Below are 15,330 nucleotides of genomic sequence, written 5' to 3'. Positions count from 1 at the left end.
AGACCGGCAACTGAGGTACAAACCAGCTGTTCCAGCGTTCTGAGTGGAAACGCTGCGTCTGCCCCTGCACAGCCTCGCCACACTCAGACAAACCGCAAGCCGGATCATTTACCAGCTAATCTGGATGAGATGAAGGTGACACATGGTCGGCCTGCACGCAGTCTGACTGTATGAGCCTCATGCATGCTGCGGAGCACAGTTCTGAGACCATGATCTGCTCTGTTTACAGGTGGCTGAGCTGAAAATGGAGCTAAAACGCAGATCCCTGCCCGTTTCTGGGACTAAGACGGACCTGATAGAGAGGCTAAAGCTGTATCAGGAGACGGCGAACATGCAGACCGCTGCTGCCGCAGAAACGCCAGTAGCGTCGCAGTGTGAAAACACAAGGTTAACCCCACCCATGTCCCCTATAGCTTCCAAGGTGTCCAGTCTGGGCATAGAGGACAGTGGTATCGCAGACAGTCCGGTAAATTTCTCAGATGCTCTGACTCCTCCTCAGGACGAGCTCCTCACAGACACACGGTGCTACGAGAAGGACAAACGTCTGCACGAGAAAGACTCTGAAAAGGACAAACGGCTGCACGAGAAGGAGCGTCAGATCGAGGAGCTGATGAGGAAGCTGGAGCAGGAGCAGCGGCTGGTGGAGGAGCTGAAGATGCAGCTGGAGGTGGAGAAGAGGAGTCAGCAGGGAGACTCTCCGCCTCAGCTCAGCCCTCTCGGCCCCGTGCAGGTCAAAGAGGAGAACAGGTCTCCCATGAACTGCTCCACGGCCTGCAGCTCTCCCGGTCTGCCAGCGCTGGTCAAACAGGAGGAGGCTGCGGATCAGAGCCACTTAGCCGCTCCAAACCAATTCATCATCAGTCATCAGACCATCAAGCAGCCGGAGAGCCTGCAGTCTGTCCAGGCCGCGGCCCAGATCCTCCTGCCTGCATCCCTTCCTGCCTCAGCAGTCGCTCTCCAGCTCCCAGCCAACAGCATCAAATTACATCCCACTGTAAGCAGCGCGGCCACAGGCCTCATCCAGACCTCTGGACAGGTGCCACAGAAAATAGAGGCCTCAGCAGCAGCAGCAGCAGCAGCAGCAGCAGCAGCACTACAGCAGCAGTGCAGCACTCACACTCAGCCCCTGACCAAGGTAAGAAAACGCAGTAACACTTTACTTGAATGGGTATTCATAAGATAGACATAAAACTGTCATAACCATGACATAAAAAAACATCTCAAACAATGTCAACTTTGCATTAAAAGTGACATAACTTACCGAATGACACTTAACGACAGCTGTCGTAAGTGTTCATTGATGTTTATGACAGCTGTTATGTCATGGTTATGACAGTGTTATGTCAATCTTATGAATACCTATTCAAGTAAAGTGTTACCGAAAACACACTCGCGCCTCGCTCTGCCTCCTTATTACTCATCACTATCAGCTGTGACCGTGGATTCCTTCAAAACACACACACACACACACACACTGGATCATTCATGCATGAATCGTGTTTGCACCTGGAATCATAATGTCTGTTTTCGGTGCAGTAAACTGCTGTTCAGTTGTTGACGGCCATGTTTTTCATGGCGCTGCGCTGCCCGACGTATCACGTATCATATGTTTTTCCTCACTAACGATCAATTACGTATTACCACGGGTTAATGCTCGGCCCTCGTTGCCACGGTAATAACAGGCCTCAGCTGGGTGGTGAAATCCCCCCCCCTTACATCAAAAGGAGGCCTGTGGAAACACGGGGCTTCTGGCTGCAGGTGCTGAGTGAGGGGCCGACCGTGGCGCCCTCGCTGCCCTCCTTCGTCCCTCCCAGAGCTCAGAGCTCGGAGTTCAAACCCAGCACGCAGCCAGAATTAGCAACAGAAACCACAGCTCAGCGCAAACACAGCACTGGAAGAGAAACAGTGTCGTCACAGGGGGAGTGAAGTACGGTGATGCCTCAGCTGAAGAGGCCCCGCAGCAATTTAACCCAAGTTATTCTGCTTAAAAGCAATTTGATCTAATTCCCTCCGGCTCCACGACTCACTGCTGCTCGGACACTCACACAGAAGCATCTCCTCCCACAGAGTGTGTGTGTGTGTGTGTGTGTGTGTGTGTGTGTGTGTGTGTGTGTGTGTGTGTGTGTGTGTGTGTGTGTGTGTGTGTGTGTTGCAATGCGCTACGTTTGCGTAGATGTAGCAGACAGCATTTTAACCACATTGATTGCATTAATGCATGCCATGGTGCTGACTTGTCTAAATTCTGCTGTGCAGAGGTGGAGGGTGGATACCACAGCACAGAGCTTACTCAACACATTCCCAGCGAGTGGATGTCCTGCAGGAGCCGCCGCTGCTGCTGCTGCTGCGAATCAGTCCGTCCCTAAAGGAGCCAGAAACAAGGTAGAGAAGTGACGCTGTGGTCTCTTCTGCTTTCTAACCACTGTTTTCTCCTCTGACTTCCTGGATTCTCACAAACTATGTTGATGGAAAATGAGATCATTTGCATTATGAATCCATAACTGGTGCCCTGGTTTACTTATAAGGTTACATGCTGTCATCCCGACATCCCACCGTTTAGACATACCACCTTCCCAAAATACTGCTATTCCGACATGTGAACGTCCCACCATTTCAACAAGGCTTTCAATATAAGGAAATGTGCGTTACTCAACAGGTGACTCCCTTCTTTAACACATGCTGATAGAGTACCCACATTTGGTTGTGCATAATTATGCAGCAGAGCACAGACAGGGACTACATAACAAATATCCTAAGCAGCTGTGGGTGGAAGGTATTGGTAAGAATACTTATCTGGACTCTCACCTGGACTCTCTATCTATCTATCTGGCCTGTCTAGCCTCTACCTGGTCTTTTTACTAAACTTAACCAACTCCTTTCATCATTGCCTAAACCCAACCAGTGCAAAATCTTATAAAATACGCTATTAAAGGAATTGTCAGAAAGGCAAGATGTTTAAAAAAAAAAAAAGAAAAAAAAAATACTGTCATTCCGACCATAGGAGGCAAAAATTGTCGGAATGATGGGACATTTGATAGAAAATTAAAGCAGAAGTAAGCGATCCGGTCGTTTTGGCTAACTTCTTGTCAGCAGATGGAGTTAGCAGTCCACGCCCTCGTCATGGATCTATTGGTCCTCGTCCCTACGTCACCACATTAGCGCGCATCCCTTGGCTGCACACAGCCCTGCATGCCGTTCTCTCTCCTCATTGGATAGAGCTTGTAGGATACAAGGAAGTATACAAGAAGTTTTCTCCTCGGCTTACAGCAGAGCAGAGTGACTGACAGACCCGTGTTTCAGACCAAACACTCTATATAAGTGATTGCTGTCGGAAGATATAACTATTTAAGACTTATATTAACACAAACATTCCGCTTACTTCTGCTTTAAGTGTTGCCATTTAGACAATTAGAGGCCTATATGTCGGACTGGTGGGATGTCGGAATGGCGGTTGCCTCCCTACTTATACACCTTCCTCGTGTAGAGTGGCCTGCATTTGAACTATGGTTTTGTATCACATGTCCCCTGTTCTTCAACACTGTTGTGTTTTCCTGTTGAACAGTCTCCCAGTCCGGGCCAAGCACCGCTCCTCTTCCAGCAGCCAACGTTCACCAACCACGTGTCAAAGTGTAAAGACCCGCCCAGATACGAGGATGCGGTGAAACAGACGCGCAGCATGCTGACGGCTGCTCAGGTGCAACATGAAGTCACACTGAAACACACACTTCAGTACAGAACATCCTGAAGTTGTTATTGAACTGGTTACTGTTTGTCTGCAGGGTCCCACTGCAGCCAGCCAGCAGATGGATGACCTGTTTGACGTGTTGATTGAGAGTGGAGGTGAGAAATACTGCACTTTTTTTTAATACTAGGTCAACATAATAATGATTTTTTGGGGGATTTTCACACTTTTCCTGCGTTTGTTTTTCCAGAGATCTCCCCCTTCATCAGACAGGACCCTCCCAGCCTGGACAAACCTCTCCCTGTGACCGCCAGCGTCACCACCCTTCCTATCAACATGGTTTTATCCCGCCCTCCTCCCATGGTCCAAGTGGCCCAGCTGCCTTCTTCACCCCTCAAGCCCTCGCCCTGTCTGGCCGCGCTGACGTCCGACGCCCAGCTGGGCTCGCTCCTGGACTGCACGCTGGGCGCCGGCGACGACGACGACGCCACCGAGCCACAGACACTGAAGCTGATGGAGGAGCTGCACTCGCCGTTAGACGCCATGGACGTGGACTTTAACGAACACACGCCGCCCTTGCACAGCACCAACATGGACAACATGGACTGGCTGGACCTCACGCTGTCTGTGCCAGCCGAGGGCGTCAACGCTTTGGACATGTCAACACCAGTGGGTGTCTTCTCCTCCGACTTCCTGGACTCTCCTGAACTGTGTTGATGGACCTGAGGTAATTTTACATCAATCAATCACTCAATCACTCAATCAATCAATCAATCAGTCCATAACTGGTGTGTTCTCACTATAAGCCGTATTAATCAATATATTACTTGTATGTATGTAATCCATATACTGCATATTACCTGTAACCAAACAGTACATTTACTCTTGTAATTATACATAGAAGGGCAGACAGAAAAAAAAAGGAGGTCATTCAGACTGGTGGATGCCAGACAGAGAGTGGCACACCAGCCAAGTGCATATCTATCAGAGCATCCCACCAGGAGGAGGAGGAGGAGGAGGAGGAGGAGTGCAGTATAGGAGGGAGGGGGTAGTGGGGGGGGGGGGGTAAGTGGGGGTTTAAAAGTTTAAAAGTGCAGGACGGGAAAATATCTCATCTCTGCATTCTGGATCCAGACCATTAACATGTCAGGTTTTGTACTTTGTACTCTTCTGTTAGCCCGAAAAATAAATGATCGCGTGATAAAGATGAAGTCAGGTTCATCTGAGTTCGGCTCCGATGAATCTATCAACGTTATTGGAGACGAAATCCAGAACAACTGCACTCGAAGTGTGGGACTGAGTTCTCCTGTTGAGGTGGATCCACACACACCTATCAGACCTTTTTCAGATAAACATCGTTTTTAATTATTTAAGGAGAGGAATGGGTTTGTTTTCCAGGAGAGAACAGGAGCTGCTGGAGGTTTGAGCAGCTCCGCTCTGCTTTCTTTGGCCACATGAATCAGTCCTTTGAGGAGCTGTAAACCCTCTGATTATCTGTGGAGACTGACATAACATTGGACTGGTACTGGCAGATGTGGCTGATGAGTAAAAGTGGCCTTTAAGCTTTCCGTCTTAAATCGTGCCGCTGGTTTGTGATCAGCCTCTTCTCACGTTTTTTGTCCTCTTTGCCCTCCGATCTTTATGAATGTACGTTGTTGTGTTGACTGCGGTAAAAAGCAGAAACTACAACGATGAGAACAGCCTGTAAATGTCAAGTGTTTCTCAAATCAAACAAAGTGTGCCATGTGCACACTGTGTAATATTGTAAGACCAGTTGTCCTATAAGCTTCACAAAGGAGAACTGTCAAGACTGCGTCCAAATAAATAATAAGAAGAAACTGTCACTGCTTTAAGTCTGGCACATCGGCTCTTACAGGGTTAAAATGACTGAATGAAGATCAGCTTCATCTTTTTTTTTGGGTCAGGTAGTTTATTGAAGAAGCTTTGAAAGTACAAACATGTGCGGTTGTACACAACCTGCAGAAAATGAACAGTATTCATGAGTGTGATCCAGGGTGCGTTTGTTTTTTACTCTCTTTTTATACTGAAATAACAGATGATTTGTATAGTAGTAGTGACACCTGCTGGATAAATCTGCTTTTTTTTTTTTTTAGCAACTTGCAAAAGATGAATTATGGTATGAAGGGAATACTGTACAGTACAAATAAAACATGATACCCAACACAGCAGCACAGTGTCCCGGTGCTACGCTGCTGGAGTGAGCATGGATCATTAGGGATTTAACTTCCTGGATCATCACTGACAGACACGTCTGAATGTTGGAGCTGAAACGTACTCTTTTTCTTTCTTTTTCTTTTTCCTATCAGCGACTCAGTGCCTCATCTGACCGTTCAAACGTCACCCTTTATGGATAATAAGTGCTGGAATGAGAAGTCTTTTGTCTTTACTGTACTAGTATAACGCAGCCGCAAGAAGCATTGTGTTTGTACGCCACATCTTTTACACGTTGTGTATTTATGTTATCTTTTATACAAATGTAGCAGTCGTTTTGTAAATACAGAGATTATTTGGGATTTCACACTCGGCCTTTGAGCATTTGCAGTTCACCATTTACCCTCCAGTGCTTGTCATTAAAAAAACTGTACAACAATCAACTTCAGGTTTGTTGTGTTTGTTGAACAAATAGACTTCACACTCGCATGTTTGTCAGCCTTAATAGAAAAGTGTTGACATTGGGTTAAAAGTCTGATATGATACACAACAATACAAACGCTTGGTCTGTGTAAGTCAACATCATACGTCTCTTCTGACACATGCTCCGTTAAAGAAAGGGCACGAAGACATTCTTCTGAAATACTACGTCACCATCAGGTTGAGTGGACGAGTGTTCTTCAGTTTTCCAGGACACGTTTTCCTCTCAGAGCTTTTTGACGGTGGTGATCGACGTCCGACACTTTGGACATCTGTGTGTGGTGGATTTGAGGGAATCCATGCAGAAGGGAATGAGGCAGCAACCAGCCACGCAGCTGGAAAACAAGGAACAGGAACTTAATAAAAAAATAAGGATAAATAATGTTAAAGTGTGAATGTGTGTGTTGTTAAAGGGATAGTTCAACATTCTGGCAAATTGGCCCATTGCCATAATCCCTATAGTTTTAGGAGTAGGTTCATTACCTTAAATTGTCGGTGCAAGCTATTTTTGGAACAGCGGAGCAGAGCCGCGAGCTGCTCAGCGCTACGCTACGGAGGCTAATGGGATTTCTTGGTTTCCCTCATCAAACTCATCAAATACACAATCCAACAACTCCAAATCGCTCTGGTGGACAAGTTGTGACCTGCACATTCACCACGCTATGAGATAATAACAGAACATTACGGGACAGAGTTGTTTTCGAGGCAAATACAGAAACTGCTTGCTGAAAAACTGCCCTCGACAGGAACGCACATCAGTGGTTTTGCATGAATTTACCATTTGATGAGTTTGATGAGGTAAACCAAGAAATCCCATGAGCCTCCGTAGCGTATCTCTGAGCAGCTCACGGCTCCGCTCCGCCGTTCGAAAAATAGCTTGCACCAACAATTAAAGGTAACGAACCTACTCCTAAAACTATAGGGATTATGACAATGGGCCCATTTGCCAAAATGTTGAACTATCCCTTTAAGGCTGCACAAATCAGGCAAATAATTTCCTCAAAGTTCTCATACCCAAGCATCGCTGACATGACGCACACCAGCCAGGTGACACTGCTGACGTGGGTGAAGGTCTCTGTCTCGACGAACTGACGACACTCTGGACACTGAGTCCTGCAGGGACACGCCGGAAGTTTGTCTGTATCCAGGATTACAGTAGGAGCTGTGAGGAGGAGAAAAAAGAAATGTAGGATCCACTATCACTGAAAGAAACATTCTTTCTGTCATCATTTATTGTTTTCCTTTTGTTTGCTATCATTTTTATTCCCTGTTGTAATGCTCCCTTACTCTCTTAGTTGGTTTAGTTCCCCATTTTACACCGCCCTTCACTATTGCCATATTTATCTCACGGTTTTACTCAGATGCCTTTAGTTTTACTTTTACACCTTCTTCTGCTTTAATTCTTTTATCCCGTCTTTTCTCATCTCATCATATCTCACCCCCTTTTATTTATTTTATCCAATAAACTGCATCCTGCATTTTAATTTGAGTCCTCCTGGTCTCAATTTGTTGTTGGCTTCTCCTATTGCCTGTGTTGCTGTATTGCTTGAGCGGTCCATCACTTATGGTTTAATGGTACTTGTTTGTGACTTGTTGTTTTGTCGAGCACTTTATAAACTTGTGTTTTTAAAGGTGCTATATAAATAAAAGTTATTTTATAGTTATTATTCATTATTTCTCTAAACTTCACAAATACAAAAACATATGTTGAGGCTGTTTGGTCAAAAACTTTGACGATCAACAGATGAAATGGAGGAATAAATAGTTTTCCTCTCTTAAAGCAGAAGTAAGCGGAATTTTTGTGTTAATATAAGTCTTAAATAGTTATATCTTCCAACAGCAATCACTTATATAGAGTGTTTGGTCTGAAACACGGGTCTGTCAGTCACTCTGCTCTGCTGTAAGCCGAGGAGAAAACTTTCCTTGTATCCTACAACCTTTATCCAATGAGGAGAGAGAAGGGATGCGCGTGAATGTGGTGACGTAGGGACGAGGGCGGGGACTGCTAACTCCATCGGCTGACAAAAAGTTAGCCAAAACGACCGGATCGCTTACTTCTGCTTTAATCTTTCACATTTTCGTAAAAATACTGAAGTATTTATTTATAATATAAAAGTGAACATTTAATGATCGGGCACAACATTAAAACTGACATGTACAGCAGGGTCCAAAAGTCTGATACCACCTTCCCATTCTCAATTGTGATTTGATTTAAAACTTAATTTGTTTGCTTTAAATGTTTACAACCAACCAGCGATCAAAGACTACACACATCAGTCAAAACATTAAAACTTCCTGTCACCTGTTTTAATGTTATAGCTGACTGCTGTAAGGCTACAGTCTATAATATTCCCAGGATTCGCAACATTAAAACCAGTAACAGCATCTTGTTGTTGTTCATATCCAGGAACAACAGTTTAATGAATGTCAGTAAATCAAATAATTATTTTTCCAGCTCTGTTAGTGCAGAATTGTTGCTCAGATGAATCACAACATTTATATTTTTGCACAGACTCTCTCTGTCCTGTTCATACAGATGTGAGTGTTACAATGAGAATCTGTGCTTCACTACTCACCAGGAACCACAGGTGGAGCCACAATAAAGAAGACGCCTGTTTCAGAAGCACGATCAGCAGGTTCACTCTTCTCAAAGGACGTGGCCTGAACCTCTAAGAGAGAATTTTAAAACAAAATTTAAAAAAAAACAAAACCATGGTGGCTACAGGCTTTAAGTGTGATGGAGTGAGAAACAAGTGGCTAATGCAGGACTTCACCTTTCCCACTCTTATCGTTGCCACTGATGATGTTGTCGCGGGTTTCCTGCAGTTCACCTTTTTTCTCAGTCAGTACCTTCAGTTTGTCATCAATGCTGTCGAGCTCAATCTGATTTGAAGCTGCTTCCTCTGGCAGAAATAATTTAAAAAAAAAAAAAGTGGACAGCAGAGACAGTAGGAAGTGAGTATTTTTACTGTGGACTATGCAAAAGCTTTCACTTCTCTATCATGTTTGTCTCATTGTGGGTTGGAAATCTGTGTCTCGTTTCCATGTGTCACCTGTTTGTCCAAACTCAGCTCGTCTCCTTAACTCCTGGAATATGCTCAGGATTTTCTTCCTCTCCAGAAGCTGCTGCCTTTTCAGTGAAAGGTGTCTCAGCTCTGTAGTGATCACCTTCAGATCTTTGTGTGAAGAAGACGTCATGGTGAACGCTGAAGACTGAAAAGAGAGAGGTTGTTGGATTGTTTTTAGCCTCATGAGTCTCATATGTTAATGTGTGTGTGTCCACTTTGTGTTTGCTGTGCTCAGTGTTGTGTCCTGTGATCCAGAGGTGCATACATGTGGGTATAAAGTGAAAAATAAAGTTGGATTTAGCTGGTTTTGACTTAATGTTGCACATATTCCCTTTCAAAATAAAGGCCCGGAAGCACTTGCCCTACAATAGATCAATAATACTGATATCATTCATATCAATTATTTACTTTTCTAGATTTAAACATCATATAATCTCCTTTACACTGACTTCATACTGAGTCACTTTTGTCTTGCAGTCATTTTAATGTTTGAAACCACAACAGGAAACTGTATTTACAGGATCCATTTGCATATATTTACTTTATCTGAAAGATCAAAAATGAAAAAAGAAGGCAGATCACAGGAGTTACTGAAGAGGATTAGGCTACTGTCGCGTGTTGGCTGCAGGTTATCTATTTATGGTTGAAATACTAAACAGGAAAAGTAAGTGGGCCCGTCAATGGTGTTATTGTTCATCTCAGTCAGCAATAAACACAAATTTTATATTAGACAAACTAATGAAAGGTCATGTGAGGCCGTTGAGAAGAGGCCAAGGCACACTCACTTTTCACTGTAGCAAGTCCTACACATTAAATTCATTTTAGAATAAACTCCATCTCACTTTTCGCTAATTATGAAACAACTACTCGAGATTAGCGTAGACATTTCCATAACGCAAATATATTTGGTTTGATAAACAGGCCCCCAAAAAATCTATAAATATATATTTAATATTTTGGGGTTATGTTTTTTAGCAGTAAAGGTTTTTAAACTTGTAAATAAACAGAGGTAATACTTTTCAAAGCAACAATTGGGCAGCATAACAATCTTAAAACAATGCAATAGATATTCACACTAAAAACAAAAACAATACTCAAACATCTCCACTACTAATTTCATAAAGTCAATTTAAACTGTATTAAAGAGAAAATGATTATCACCGGCTGTTGAAGAAAAGTAATGTGTATAACCTTATTAGCTGCGCTGCTCCCAGTGTGTTGTATCCTGCACAAGTAACATTCAAACTAAGTAAACAAGGGCATGTAGTGTTCACTTGTATCAGGAAAATATTCAAATCGCCAGGACACAGTTTCACCTGCTCTGTTTAGGAAATGTCACATGATAAGTCTCCTGGGATACGATGTCAAGTAAACCAGAAACATGCACTAAAGATGAAGGAAAATACTTTAATAAGTTTGAATATTTGCAGATAATTGTACAAAAATCACAGTAAAACAAACTGTCAGTTTTTCACATATTTACATGTAGTCTCTTGAAGAAACTAAGAGTTTGTACAGTGAGAGTTTATAGAGTGACCACAATTTGACTGTCTTGAACACTTAGAATAGAACTAGTGGTATTGTTATTGTTATAAACACATTGTCACTTTTTCCTCAGTCTCTTCATGAACGCCACCTCATCTCTGTTCCTGATCCCGTAGCTGAAAAAGAAAAAGAAAAAAAGAGAAGGGGAAAAAATCAGTCAAACAGTGTTGATGAAAATTAAATCACTTTAATTAAGTGATCATTTTCATCCACATACTCTTTCAGCCTCATCTTGTCATCTTCAAGTTTTTCCCCCTGAAACACCAAGTGAAAGGTTCTCCAGACGTATCTCCTGTAAGGGAACAGAGGCAAACCATTACAAATATTATGATCGCTTTTAAGAGATCCCTCTTGTGATTGTGTGGGTGTAAGTAAGTGTGTGTGCATGTGTTTACCAGCTGACATGTTTCACTCCACCCTCACGTTGTTGCTTCAGCTCCACAAATCTGCGAATGGCCTTCTTCAGGTCAAGGACTGTTGCATTTTGCACCACAACTATGGCTTCAGGAGAAACGTTACATGGACAATACTTTTTAAAAAGAAATAGATAAATGAATCTAAAATGAATCATTATCAACACATTGTGCAGTGATTGCATATAAGCAGTTACAGCAACTTACGCATGACTTCACCGTCTGCCTTTAAAACCCTCACGGTCATGGCCTGCCCATACTCCAGGGCGATCTGAGAATTCACCTCCTCCAGAGTCACCTACAAAAATAAAAGGAAACAGCTAAAAATTCAGAAAATATTGCAAGACGACTTATTTCTATCTATTGTAGCCTATATGAAGTGGCACGAAGTGGTCATAAACTACTTACTTTACTATTTGAGTCATGTATTAGACAAACAGTGAGGTCTACACAGAGTTTAATTTGTTCCTGTGTGAGTTGGAAACGTGAGGTTTTATTTTAACCAGGTCAGTAACACTGACAACAGCCGGGTTACAGCTCTAATAAAACCTGCTATACATATTCACATGGCATTAACATGTATGAAGGGAAAACTATCTGTTCTTCAATTTGCTCGAAACTACTCTGTGAGATGATGCTATTATAATATATCGAAAACATCATCCTTTCTCATTTTTGAGTTTTTGAGATCTTTTACGTATACAGTAGCCTTCCAATGAAGAACTTTGGTAGGGGCATACAACAACATAGTGTCCTCAAGTTCAGTGTGTGTGTGTGTGTGCGTGTGTGTGTGTGTGTGTGTGTGTGTGTGTGTGTGTGTGTGTGTGTGTGTGTGTGTGTGTGTGTGTGTGTGTGTGTGTGTGTGTGTGATGTATAAACACCTGAATGGGCAGGTCGCAGAGCAGAGGGTCCTGCACAAGCAGAGCGAGACCCTCCTCGAAAATATCCAGGATCTCTGAGTGAGGAAGAGCATCTTCATCCTCCTCCTCCTCCTCCTCCTCCTGCTGCTGCTGCTGCTGCTCAGCATCAGGAGCTGCCTGACTCTCCTTCACCGCCTCCTCTTCATCTTCCTCCTCCTCCTTCTTCTCCTCCTTCTCTACCTCCAGAGGCCGTGCTCCTCCAGCGGTGTCCGCAGTCTGCTCCTCCATCACCGGGCTCTAAAGCAGCAACAACAGTAGCAGCAGATCCGGTTTTAATTACATTCACATTCATTAAACATCGTAAAACAACTTCTGTCCCGTGGAAACTACGAAGCCAATGTGTGCGACAGAAATAATATACCGGAAGGATAGCGTTGCTACATATACAGCGTTCCTCTTCGTCTACGTAATTTAATACATAGCTACATTATTTTATCAAATATCCATTTTTTTTTATTAATACATTATATATATTATTTAAAGGCTGCATGTATATAGTTGAATGAATGAATGTATTTTTTTATATATACAAAACCACTTTCTCTCTTAATGTCTTGTTTCCTGTCGAACAGTTAAAACAGGAGACACTTCCGGTTTCATCAGCGCTACTTCCGCTACACGCGCTGAACTGTTTACAGCGGCTAAACTCAGACAAGCTCGCTGTTTTATGTGAAATACTGTAATTATATTGAGTTTTTTTTTTTGCTTTTGTTTACCTTTGAAAACGCACACGTTTCTCGGCTAACATGCTCCTCTTCTGTCCGACCTGTGGAAACGTTTTAATAGTGGAGGAAGGACAGAAGTGCATGAGGTTCGCCTGCAACACCTGTCCGTACGTACACAACATCACCAGGAAGGTGAGTTCATCTGATACAACATCACGACACAAAGACACCGAGTCACTTCATTTTATCAGGTTGACAGTTTGTGCTTAAAGGGATAGTTCAGCATTTTGACACATTTTCCTATCATCATAATCCATATAGTCATAGGAGTAGGTTCATTGCCTTTAATTATTGGTGCAGCAGCATGTTGTTTTGAGATCGGTGGGGCAGAGACGTGAGCTGCTCAGTGAACACAATGGAGGTGAACGGTACTGGTTCCCTGTCCCTCATCAAACTCATCAAATCCAACAACTGGTGGACAAGTTGTGACCAGCACATTCATCACCACACTATGTCATCATCATGGCAGCTTCCTACATCGAGGATCCGTTCTCCTCATCCATTTAGTCATTCTCCATCTGGGCTTATGTGCTTGCTGATGGCTATGAAGACCAAGGTGTGAGTGAAAGAGTCTCAAGCTGGTCCTTCTGCCTTCTCTTGGGCCCACCTATCGGCCTCAAACCATGAGCCAGTTCACCATGCAGAGTCTGTTTGGGGCACGACAAATTAAGCAAATACTCAGAACTACTTTGCTGTGCTTTTGAAATCACTCTACTCAGCAGCCATGTCAAGAATGTAGTTCACATTTGTCTCGAAAACAACTCTGTCTTGCCATCTTACATTATTATCTCATAGCGTGGTGAATGTGCAGGTCACAACTTGTCCACGAGAGCGTTTTGGAGTTGTTGGATTGTGTATTTGATGAGTTTGAGGGACCTGTACCGTTCACCTCCACTGTGTTCACTAAGCAGCTCACGTCTCTGCCTCTCCGATCTCAAAACAACATGCACCAATAACTAAAGATAATTAACCTACCCCTATAACTATAGGGATTATGGCAATAGGAGAATTTGCCAAAATCTTGAACTATCCCTTTAATGTTTGATAAGTTGCTCCTAGTTTCATATGTGTGTGGTTTTTTTGTGTTGCTTTTTTTCTGGCTACAGGTAAACAACAGAAAGTATCCAAAGCTGAAGGAGGTGGATGATGTCCTTGGTGGAGCTGCAGCCTGGGAAAACGTGGATTCAACTGCTGGTGAGTTTTTCTCAACTAAGTCATGTTACAGCTCTGGAGTTTGTCTGCCACCCCAAACTGCTCTTTGTCTCTGTATTAGATGTTGCACTGCTGCTCACCACTGACTACTTACCCTAATTTGAATTGTAAATACATGTTTTGACACGTCGCCTGAGATCTCTATGGTTTCTACTAACATATCAAAGTGACAAGAACAGTGAGTGTATGAAGCTCAAATGCATATATATGAAAAACAGGGTGCACATTACAATGATATGAAGGTATTTGCAAGTAACACAGGATTCAAAATGAAAAGTGAATACAGTAGGTGAAGTGCAGGTTAATGTAACTATTGACTGTGAGAAAGAAGTCTTGATGCACTTTACTATGACCTGAGACGTCTGATATAGGGGATTATGTGTCACTATAAAGTCGTCATGGTGGCAAATTTATTGATAGAAGTTACAGAGTGTGCTTTATTACAGAATATTATATTTTATTTAGTTTCTAACAATATTTTAATGCATCAAATTGTATTATAGCCAGACTGCATGCAGGTCCTGAGCTCAGATTTGCACAGTAGTTAAACATTTGAGAAGACTGTTGGAAAAAATCTGATCAATACTGAAGCTGTCCCCCCAAAATTAGATGTTTTTAATGCACATACACACATTTTAATGCGACTCGCTGCTCATGTAAATGTTTGACTTGTTTTGTCTTTGCACCACAAACCAAATGTGTTGAACCCAGCAGCCCTTTGTGACACTTTTTCCCCACTTGTGTCTGTTCTCAGAAAAATGTCCCAAGTGCGAACATCCTCGGGCCTATTTCATGCAGATTCAGACCAGATCAGCTGATGAACCAATGACCACTTTCTACAAATGCTGCAACGCCCAGTGTGGACACAGATGGAGAGATTGACACCTTTGTACTTTGATGGGTTTTTTTTTACATATTTAATGCTCAAGTGGTTGAGCTTTTCCCTTTAAGCCTTTATTTATTACCAATAGGCTCTTGATGATTTCCATTCTGTGCATGGGGAACAGCTGGAGGAACTTTTCCTTTTGTCATTGCAGATTAAAGTTATACTTTTTTTTTTTTTTTTTTTTTACACATAATGAAGCTTCCAGATGACAATAAAATTTGTTTCAATGA

General features: G+C 42.9%; 3 protein-coding genes and 1 pseudogene across 7 annotated transcripts in view; 2 read left to right on the top strand and 2 right to left on the bottom strand.

The window, feature by feature from the left end:
* Positions 1-6,293, top strand: part of mrtfbb (myocardin related transcription factor Bb) — a 48,085-nt gene extending 41,792 nt beyond the window's left edge. For all 3 annotated transcript variants that reach the window (XM_085783802.1, XM_085783799.1, XM_085783800.1), the window contains 6 exons: positions 3-135; positions 230-1,135; positions 2,254-2,379; positions 3,560-3,691; positions 3,777-3,837; positions 3,930-6,293. In XM_085783802.1, the coding sequence (XP_085639928.1) occupies positions 3-135; positions 230-1,135; positions 2,254-2,379; positions 3,560-3,691; positions 3,777-3,837; positions 3,930-4,396 (1,825 nt within the window). In that variant the 3' untranslated portion in view covers positions 4,397-6,293. The remainder of the gene's footprint in view (positions 1-2; positions 136-229; positions 1,136-2,253; positions 2,380-3,559; positions 3,692-3,776; positions 3,838-3,929) is intronic.
* LOC146982696 (uncharacterized) lies at positions 6,011-10,725 on the bottom strand (annotated as a pseudogene). The gene is made up of 5 exons (XR_015036272.1): positions 10,591-10,725; positions 9,385-9,544; positions 8,908-9,234; positions 7,346-7,493; positions 6,011-6,666 (listed from the first exon to the last, which is right to left on the bottom strand). The product of XR_015036272.1 is annotated as an uncharacterized LOC146982696 (transcript).
* A 102-nt stretch (positions 10,726-10,827) lies between these two features.
* snrnp25 (small nuclear ribonucleoprotein 25) lies at positions 10,828-12,602 on the bottom strand. 2 transcript variants are annotated; one of them, XM_085785390.1, is made up of 6 exons: positions 12,410-12,596; positions 12,239-12,370; positions 11,565-11,655; positions 11,340-11,445; positions 11,162-11,236; positions 10,828-11,060 (listed from the first exon to the last, which is right to left on the bottom strand). In XM_085785390.1, exons 1-6 carry the CDS (start codon positions 12,503-12,505, stop codon positions 11,003-11,005), a joined length of 558 nt encoding a protein of 185 aa, XP_085641516.1. In that variant the 5' UTR covers positions 12,506-12,596; the 3' UTR covers positions 10,828-11,002. The 2 variants fall into 2 exon arrangements, with proteins under 2 accessions (XP_085641516.1, XP_085641514.1); XM_085785388.1 differs by having other exon boundaries at positions 12,239-12,602.
* A 270-nt stretch (positions 12,603-12,872) lies between these two features.
* On the top strand, positions 12,873-15,329 carry polr3k (polymerase (RNA) III (DNA directed) polypeptide K). The gene is made up of 3 exons (XM_085783798.1): positions 12,873-13,134; positions 14,109-14,196; positions 14,969-15,329. The coding sequence occupies exons 1-3, from the start codon at positions 13,024-13,026 to the stop codon at positions 15,094-15,096; spliced, it is 327 nt and encodes a 108-aa protein (XP_085639924.1). The 5' UTR covers positions 12,873-13,023; the 3' UTR covers positions 15,097-15,329.
* Position 15,330: the final 1 nt, after the last annotated feature.

The sequence above is a fragment of the Trachurus japonicus genome, chromosome 8, assembly GCF_045865225.1.
Source record: "Trachurus japonicus isolate A0001 chromosome 8, Traja_1.0".
In the NCBI taxonomy this organism is placed as follows: Eukaryota; Metazoa; Chordata; class Actinopteri; order Carangiformes; family Carangidae; genus Trachurus; species Trachurus japonicus.
This window is presented reverse-complemented; position numbering and strand designations above follow the sequence as displayed.